Raw genomic sequence first — 9,790 nt, forward strand, 5'->3', positions numbered from 1 at the left:
ATAAATCAAATATTCTCCATCAACATATTATTCCAAAATGCATTCTTAGCAAAATATTAGGTTCTAATAGGTGCATAGAATTATGCACCTTTCATTAAAATCATCGTTCAAACAAAGAACTTGATTTATGATATGTTACGTGTTACTTTCTAAAATATTAAATCAATTGCATTTTTAATTTTATTAAATAAAAAATATACATCTTTTAATAATCTTTAATATATATTTTTATGTAATTTTCATTTTTTTATTTTTTTGCCATTTATTAAAAGGGAATATGCAAGTCACATTATAACTCCCGTTTGCCCCCGTCACTTCTCATTTTTAATTTTTAGGATAGTATTTTCTTGAAAAATGTGTGGTTAAGAAATAATTTTTTTGATTTACATGTAATATTATTTTATTAAAGATTGTGTGGTTAATAAGAAGAGGGCAAAAAATAAATTTTAAATTAAATAAGGCCAAATGGGGCTGACTTGACAACAAAAGTTGACAAAAAATGTTAGAAGAGATTGACTTTGGTAATTCTCAAAGAATCGAAACAAAAAATCAAATGAAAAAGACAGTCGTTCACTATCGTAATCGTCATGCGTGACGATTAGTAAATTGATGGATAATACAAAAAAAATTAACATATTAATGTATACAATCACAAATCGTCATGTATAATATCACGTAAGATGATTATTGCATTAAGTAATTATGAATAGTATTATTCGACGAAAAATTATACAATAACCAACGTCTTTATTTTTTGAATGGAATCCGAATCCAAATCAAAATCCAAAAGAGTAACTGCCTTTTAACCCAGCTCATTTTCTCACTCAATACCGTACGTTGTACTGGTCAAATTTCTGCTTTTCCATTTACCCTCTCTTTTTCACGTTTATCTGTGTGGAACTTAACGCCCCCCGTCCGCTTATAGCTTTCTCCACTGTTGGTTTTTATGGGGTTTGTCTGCTGAGAAAGACCCTTGTTTCAGATGGCCCAATCATACCAACCCTAATTTGCTTTCTGCTTGAGAATTCCCACTCAGCTTCCTATCTCTATATGTTTTTTTCGATATTCCATCACCTCATCATCTTCATCATCTTCATGCCCACAAAGAAAAGAGAGGAGAACTTTTAAAAACACTATCAAGGTCAATTTTTTCTTTGATTTGGTGGATCCAAGATCCAATCTCCTTCATTTTCAGATGCTTCTTTCTTTCAATTCTTGAAGGTAACATCTTTAACATATTTCCACAATCCCATGCTTTTTTATTTGGGAAATATGTAACTTTGACTCGAGAGTTTCGTGATTTCAGTAAATTGGATTTTTGTTTTTCCATTTCTCTCTTTTTGTTGGGAATTGATCTTTCTGGAATTAGAACTGGCTGATCAAAGAGTGGGCCGAAGAAAAGGTGTATTTTGTCAACCTGACTTTTTTCTTGTGTTGACTTTTCTTAGTTTTTAGCGGCTGTTGTGTTCGTGGATTTTTCTGTTTATAGTCAAAGATCTGTTTCACATTTGAAGACCTTGTTCCTTGGTAGTATTATAGAAATTGACATCTGAATTGAAAATAAAGTTTGGACTTTTATGTATTTCTAGTGCATTTCATTTGTTGGATTGTTATTGTTCAAGTTCTAATTTTGTTTGTTTTGCGCTTGATATTCACGTTCATCTAGACTTATAGTGCACATATTCTTTTGTGTTGAGGAGGACAGAATTAGCTCCAGTCCTCATTAGATGCAGAGAATTCGGAGGGTATTTTCAATGAAATGAGGTATGTTGTCGGGGTTGATGAACTTTTTGAGGGCCTGTTTTTGGCCAAAAGCAGATGGATACGTTCACACGGGTTCCGATACTAGTGGTCGTCAAGTGGGGCTTCTGTGGTTTAAGGACACTGGGCAGCATTTTAATGGTGAGTTTTCAATGGCTGTAGTTCAAGCTAATAATTTAATTGAGGATCAGAGCCAAATTGAATCAGGTAGTTTGGGCATGCATGACTCTGGGCCGTACGGCACTTTTTTGGGGATTTACGATGGACATGGTGGTCCGGAGGCTTCTCGATTTGTCAATGATCATCTCTTCCAACATCTCAAAAGTAAGTCCCTAAGTTATCTAGTTTGAAAAATGCTGTTATTCTTTGATCAGTTTAATTTTTGACTCTCCCAAGAAAAATAATAGGAAAAAGGCTTCCGAATGTCTAAACTGATCTTTTTTATAAATTCTCCCATTTCTTATTAATTGTTAACTGAAAACTGTATTTACTTGCCAGTTTTGAGTTCCTAGTTTGCCAATGTTTCTTGGGATGTTGGATTAGAAATATTAAATTGCTAACTTGTACTAATTCCTGTGCTATTTAACCAATCTCTTAAGAATTTCATGTTTTGAGCTCAAAAAACTATTTTTTGAACTGTTCAGGGTTCACCTCCGAGCATCAAACTATGTCGATTGAAGTAATTCGAAAGGCATTTCAAGCAACAGAAGATGGTTTTTTCTCAGTTGTCAGCAAACAGTGGCCCACAAAACCACAGATAGCATCAGTTGGCACATGCTGCCTTGTTGGAGTTATCTGCAATGGAACTCTCTATGTTGCCAACCTTGGCGATTCCCGAGCTGTTATGGGCAGTCGTGTCAAGGCAACAGGGGAAGTACTGGCCATTCAGGTCTCAACAGAGCACAATGTGAGTATCGAATCTGTAAGACAGGAGCTGCAATCTCTTCACCCAGATGACTCACAAATAGTAGTTCTAAAGCATAATGTGTGGCGTGTAAAGGGCATTATACAGGTCAGTGAATTCATTGTTTGTGGTAAATTTTATCTACATTTTACTAATGTTGGGTCCTGCTGCATGAGTCCCCCATGTCAGCCAGTTAAACTCAATTATTGGACTTTGAACTTTGAATTTACTAGACTTTAGGGAGATTATTTCCAACTTAGGTTTGGAAAGATCTTAATAGAAGATACCTGGCTGATCAATTGCATAAAAAAAATCTGGTGCAATGGTCGGCCTCAATGGACTGATGCTACTACATTTTCGTACACTCATCGTTGATATACTAATTGGCTGTATTTCAGAAATCCTCAGTCCAATAGAATATCATGATACTCATGTTTGCTTACAACTAATATTTAAACATAGTAACTTCAATGCAGAAGGATGAACCGCACATACTCAACCACAAAGAGTTTTTTTGGCTAAAACACTCTTTGTAAGGGATCTTCTCAAGTCTCTCTACTTTCAAGTTATTGTAACGAACTCTAAATATCTAATATGACTACCTAAGGCCAGTGTTCTAAAAAAAGTAGAACGTGGCTAGGCGACAAGTAACATATTTTTATTGAATTCCTCTCAACATTGTGAGTAGAGTAATGCTATTTATAGTGAAGATTACCGGTAGTCGTCCTATGTGGCATATATATGACAATTTTTTATTTGATGCATTAATATGATAGTTTTTTATTACTTTATGCATCATATATCAAACTGTCATATGTATGCCAAGTAAAGCGATTATCGATATTCTTCACCATGAATAACATTATTCTTGTGAGTATTCCATTATATAGAAAATCTAGGAGTGATACATACATATACACGTACGTACGCGCGCGCACACACACACACTTAACACTAAGCAACTCATGCCAAAAAAGGTCTTGATCAAGGCACCGGCCTTCTAGTGCCGCCGCTTTACTCCGAACGGCATGTTCTTCCACTATTCACGCTATTTATAGTTCGAGCAAGAGCGGTTTTTAGATAAAATAAAGAAACAAGATAATAGATTTGTCGTTAAGTCCGACTTGCAGAACTGTCTTTCGACTAGGCTTTATGTTGAGGATGCAGTTGGGTGGCCCCTCCACAGGGGTACCTACTTAGGCTGATTGCTCATTGGCTGTTGACAAATCGCTCCGGAAGTGTGGAAGGAATTCCACATTTCCCTTTTTTTTTTTTATTATTTATCTTCGAATAACCCATGAGACTTAATCCAACAAAGACCCGATCCCACTCCGCCCTGGATGTGTGTAATCATCTTGTGCCATATGTACTGGGCTTTTCCTGGGAGACGTGGTAAAGAAGATAGATGTCGCATATGCGCTTTGTCTTATATTAGTATTAGTCTTAGATGAGTTGTTAGGAGGGGAAGGTGGAAACAGCTCCTATTTCTATTGTTAAAAGGGAGAACCTATCTATTCCTATTAAATAGCAGCATTACATGGTATGGGAGAACTCCCAGAAAGTCCAATGAGGGCTTAAAGCAAAGCTAAAGTGCTTAAGAAGGAATTAGATTAGTATTGGCAGGGCAGGGCGAATGAAGGAGACTCCAACTTCCCATCAAACTCAAACCCCCAGGTCAGGAAAAGCAACTGAAACTGAATCAATAGCTGGGGTTGAAAAGGAAGCTACAGCAACGGAGGCTCGCATAGCATGACAAAGTACAACCTCCGAGAAAGCAGAAAGAATCTAAGACTGAATAAAGTGGAAGGAAAACCCTAGAAAAGCTCAACCCTAGACCTTGACCTCTCATCCTAGAAGAAGATTGGGTTCCTATTGCTACAAACAAGGGGTATCCAACAACAACTACTGATACTACTATTCCAACAATTGTAACTATCAGGATTGAAGTACAAAGGTTTTGACTCTTGAACATATTCGCCTAGGATAAACCTTTCAATGACTTAATCAGAGCAAAGTCAACCGCTGTAATTGGATGGGCTAGAAACTGGCTATACTAGAAGTGTAAGGGCTTACAACTCAAACTTGATCCCCCATTGCAGAACTTCCTCGCCTAAGAGACTGAAGGGCTTGATCTACTTTTCCCTATCCATACTCCTTATCCAATAGATGGAAAGGCTTAGAAAAAAGGGCTTCTCTTTGTCCTGGTACTGGCTCTGCAAGGAAAATAGAAAGATACCGTATTCGATCATATAGAACAGGCCCTCCCTCGTATGCAACTTATTCTCGACTAAAGTATAGGATATATTAAGAAGAAATTACGCACTTCACATAGGGAGAAGGCTCATACCTACCTAAAATACATCCCTAAGCCGCTGTTCCCAATAGAGAGGGTAAAAGAGCCTATCTAAGGAAGTCTAGTAGCGTGGCCTTCTTCCACTTCCAATAGAGTATCTAAGATGAAGAGACATGGGTGGAAGATCCTTTTCAGAAGGTTAGAACTCCTCATAAGGTCTGTTCCTCATCACTTATCTTCCCATCTGGTCTATAAGGTAAGAGTTTCTTTAGCGGCTTAATGTCTTCTAACAGCCGGGAATAGGTCCTCTTGCCCTTCCTGCTCATCTAGAAGGTAAAAGCTTCTTTAACGGCTTAATGTCTTCTGCCAGCCGGGAATAGGTCCTCTTTCCCTTCCTGCTCATCTAGAAACTTTTACAAAGTCTCATCCCTTCTTATCATAACAAGCGTAAGATCTGAGGGAAGCTTGTCTTCCAGATCGAAACCCTGCTTCTACCTATTCGCATCTGAAAAGCAGTAGGGTGCGGCCCTCACCTTGCTTAGCATCAAAGCGAACTGATCCCAGCACAGTAATAAAGCTCAAAGATAGCCTTCCTCATTATTACGCCATCCCCCACACTGCCCTAGGGCAAAGCTAATAAAGGAAAACTAATCTCTATCAATATGTACTATCGATGTAATAAAGGAAAACTAATCTCTATGGATTCTGCGACCTGCCAATTATTTTCAATCTGTCAATTAAAATCTGTCAATTATTGATTTTGTAAATCCCATTGCTCGCAAGGTCAAGCTTCCAGCTTTTATGAGCCTAAGTGGGGCCTAGGCAAAACCTAGGTGTAGAAAAGAGAAACTTGGCTAGGCGGCAGGCCAAGCTTTGTGCCTAGTCAAAGCTTAGGTGGTGTCTAAGTGCGCTTTTTAGAACACTGCCTAATGCATAGAAGTTTAAAATTTCAAAAGATGCGGTTTTGTTAATATAGATATTTAACCAAAATTTACTCGTTCTCAGTGAAGCAAGCATGATGGCTGTGGGGTTCTATGACTTTGGTTGATTAATTGTTAAATTATTTATCTGAGTTCTCACATTTCACCAAATATTTTAGTCTTTGGAGCATTCATCTTTTCCTGAAGTTAATTGCTCAAGGGATATTTACTGAATTCTCTAGCAATTTGACAATGATGGTTGTGCAACTCTTTTAGATGTCTTGGGATGAAATGCAGGTGTCCGGAACTCTTGGTTGCCTTTATCTATGGATATATGGGACCATAGACGTCAAATGCTATACTAAGATACATGTTTTCAATATCTCTTTCCTCCCTCTTTTGAGATTCCTTTGGTATTCATATTATTAATTTTGCAATTGCACAAAGAAGTCAAAGAAATCTCTCCCTACCATCCCTACTAAATAAAAGAAAAATCACTTTTGAAAAGGTAACATCTATCAGCTATGTAATTTAGCCATGTGATAATGTTCTGTATGATTTTACTTCGTGAATTGTGATACATCTTGGTTTGATGTTGTCGTACAGATCTCTAGATCAATTGGTGATGTGTATTTAAAAAAGGCTGAATTCAACAGGGAGCCATTATATGCTAAGTTTCGAGTGTGTGAACCCTTCAAAAGACCAATTTTGAGTTCAGAACCATCAATTTCTGTGCACCAATTGCTACCTCAAGATCTGTTCATCATATTGGCATCAGATGGCCTGTGGGAACACCTCACCAACCAAGAAGCAGTTGATCTAGTCCAAAATCATCCATGCAGTGTAAGATAAAATGCTTCAAATATTATAGCTTTCTAATTTGAAGAGTAGCATGTGACATAGTTAAAGTTTTCTGTTAAAATTAGTCAATAGCACTGATATTTAAATATTCACCATTATTTTGTTGTCGAAAATTTATCCTACTATTCATAACAAGTCCTCTTACTGATGCAAAATCTATCAATAGGGATTGTGATGATGTATTCATGTAAATTAGTTATAGGTGATGCATAATACCCACCATCAAATTAAGTTAGTTTAAGTTCAGCTCTCATCTTTAGAGTACGAGAAGTTATTTCAATTTTAGTTCAACTCCGTTGTGCAGGGGAGTGCTAGGAGATTAGTGAAAGCAGCATTGCAAGAAGCCGCGAAGAAGAGGGAAATGAGGTACTCCGACTTGAAGAAAATCGAGCGAGGAATACGTCGGCATTTCCACGATGACATCACAGTTATTGTTGTGTTTCTCAACTCAAATCTTGTAAGCAGGGCTAGTTCAACCAAGAGTCCTAATATATCCGTGAAAGGGGGTGGCGACATCAATCTGCCTTCAAAAATGCTTGGTCCTTCAGCTGTAGCTACTTGATGACGCTCTTTCTAATTTGTACTGTACTGTTCAATGTGGATACAGATTAGCTACTTAAAAGTTAAGAGATGCCCTTGAATTTCTGATGTGCCCTCTGTGGCGTTTAACCAAAGAAGGCATAATAATCGGCAATAGTTTCAATACCCGAGGAGGCTGGAAAATGAGAACTCCAAGATGATAATAATTGTAATTATGTTCTCTGGGTAAATCTTTCATTATCTGTTGTTCTCTCCCTTGTGTCATTTACTCCCTTACAGCTAAAATGACTTTATTGATATTTTGTTTGAAAACTGATTATCACAGTTGTTATAAATACTAGTGTCTTCACACTAGGCAGTGGCATGCTTCTGTAAAGGGGATTAACAGCATGCTTGGGGTGGCTTATAAGCTTATTTATTTTACTTAGCCCAAGTTTGGCTGATGTTCATAAACAGTTTATAGTAGACTAAATCACTTTTAATCACACAGACTATTCATTTATCCATCATTCATTATAAAAAAACTCCTAAACTTGCTATAACAACTCGTGGACCTGTTCTCTCCTTACAAGTCAGTTTTTGCCCATAAAGAGTGATCTTATGGTTAGTGAAGAACTGTGCATTTTACTAGAAGTCTATTCCTCATTGAGGTGCATCCCAGCTTTTAACTACCTGTGGAAGTTGCGGGGAATTGAAACTTGCTAGAGAGAATTTTTTTACTACAGTATCTTGGTGTTATTTGCGTCAATTTTCCTTTCCATTAAACCATGGTAACTAACCTAGGTATCTGTTTGTCAAGTTGGATCAATTTTTTGGACATGCCTGAGTCCAATCCGTTGTGCTGAGAGAGAGAGAGAGAGAGAGAGAGAGAGAGGGCTTTAATCAGTGTGTCAGGCATATTCCCGCCACCCCGTAAAAACCATTTACTACACAGTCAATCTGGCTCAATAATCAATGATGAGAATGGGGTTTTCTAGTTTAACCAATGTTAGATACTAAACAACGTTAGTGCTTTCTCAGCTTTTAACTACCTGTGGAAGTTGCGGGGAATTGAAACTTGCTAGAGAGAATTTTTTTACTACAGTATCTTGGTGTTATTTGCGTCAATTTTCCTTTCCATTAAACCATGGTAACTAACCTAGGTATCTGTTTGTCAAGTTGGATCAATTTTTTGGACATGCCTGAGTCCAATCCGTTGTGCTGAGAGAGAGAGAGAGAGAGAGAGAGAGAGAGGGCTTTAATCAGTGTGTCAGGCATATTTCCGCCACCCCGTAAAAACCATTTACTACACGGTCAATCTGGCTCAATAATCAATGATGAGAATGGGGTTTTCTAGTTTAACCAATGTTAGATACTAAACAACGTTAGTGCTTTCTCGTGCAGAATTGGTCAACCAAATTTCTTATCTAACAATTGCACGATTATCTATCACATCAATCTATCATATTTAATTTTCTATTTTTTGTGTGGATATGTAATAACTATATTTTTCATCCTCATTCTTACAAAAATGGGGTAAAATGGTTCAACGTCGCAAAAACTGTCTTTATAAGATTAATGTTCCCTTTTTATCCTATTTTTTGTTAAACTTATTTTTAAATATTTTTTTCAATAAAATAATTTTGTTTAGAGCCATAATTTTTTCCTCTTATATATATAATTTAGGAAAATATTCTAATTTTTTTTTTTTACCAATTACAGTCTTCGCCCTTTTTTCCTATTTTTTAAACATATTTTCTGAAGAAAAATCACTATTATAATTTTATTTTATTTTATTTTATTTTTTGAAAAATTGGCTCTCTGTGTATTGGAGAGTCTATAGAGAGTCCTTCTTTCCATTATTTCTTGGTTTGAGCACAGCTGTCAGTAAATTCAGCAGTGAAGGTAAATTTATGAAGAGTCACATTTATTGGGGAAATTTAACTTTAATGCAGTAAATACGAAGTAGATTGTGTAAAATTTAAAGCATCACGACCAACTCTAATCTTACATATACAAGGTTGTCCTTGTCTCAAAGGAATCTGGGGATGGATGCTAATTTCCGCCTCCCATCTAGGGGTGGCGCGCGGGTCAATTCGGTTCGGTTTAAAAGAGAATCGAATCGAATCGAAATTTTCGGATATCTAGTAAATGGATTTAGAAAACGTTAATTTATTAATTTGTTTAGAAAAAATTGAAATTAAAATAATTTGATTTACTCAATATAAAAAAATAATTTAGAAAGATTCAGTTCTTATTCGATTTTTCGGGGCTTGGTCTAGAATCGAGGACCGAACCGTACCCGTCGATTCTCAATTCAGATACCCGTTCGAGTATTTAATTTGACAAGAACCGTCGGGTTCGGTTCGGGAGATTTGCCCAACCCTACTCCCATCCACCCCCACTCTTTTAGAAGTTTTTTCAGAGGTTAAAATCCAACAGCAGAAATGGAATTCACATCCCAGATCAATTTTTCTTTCTACTTTCAAGTTATTGTAACGAACTCTAAATATCTAATATGACTACCTAAGG

General features: G+C 36.7%; 1 protein-coding gene across 6 annotated transcripts; it reads left to right on the forward strand.

Moving 5' to 3' along the window:
• The first annotated feature begins 827 nt into the window (after window positions 1–827).
• On the forward strand, window positions 828–7,655 carry LOC111382306 (probable protein phosphatase 2C 46). 6 transcript variants are annotated; one of them, XM_023006232.1, is made up of 6 exons: window positions 828–1,221; window positions 1,307–1,402; window positions 1,698–2,085; window positions 2,406–2,773; window positions 6,485–6,721; window positions 7,044–7,655. In XM_023006232.1, exons 3-6 carry the CDS (start codon window positions 1,767–1,769, stop codon window positions 7,299–7,301), a joined length of 1,182 nt encoding a protein of 393 aa, XP_022862000.1. In that variant the 5' UTR covers window positions 828–1,221; window positions 1,307–1,402; window positions 1,698–1,766; the 3' UTR covers window positions 7,302–7,655. The 6 variants fall into 6 exon arrangements, with proteins under 6 accessions (XP_022862000.1, XP_022861998.1, XP_022862001.1 ...); XM_023006230.1 differs by having other exon boundaries at window positions 1,706–2,085; XM_023006234.1 differs by lacking the exon at window positions 1,307–1,402 and having other exon boundaries at window positions 829–1,221; window positions 1,706–1,902; window positions 1,969–2,085.
• Window positions 7,656–9,790: the final 2,135 nt, after the last annotated feature.

This window comes from Olea europaea, unplaced genomic scaffold (assembly GCF_002742605.1).
Source record: "Olea europaea var. sylvestris unplaced genomic scaffold, O_europaea_v1 scaffold2470, whole genome shotgun sequence".
Lineage (NCBI taxonomy): Eukaryota > Viridiplantae > Streptophyta > Magnoliopsida > Lamiales > Oleaceae > Olea > Olea europaea.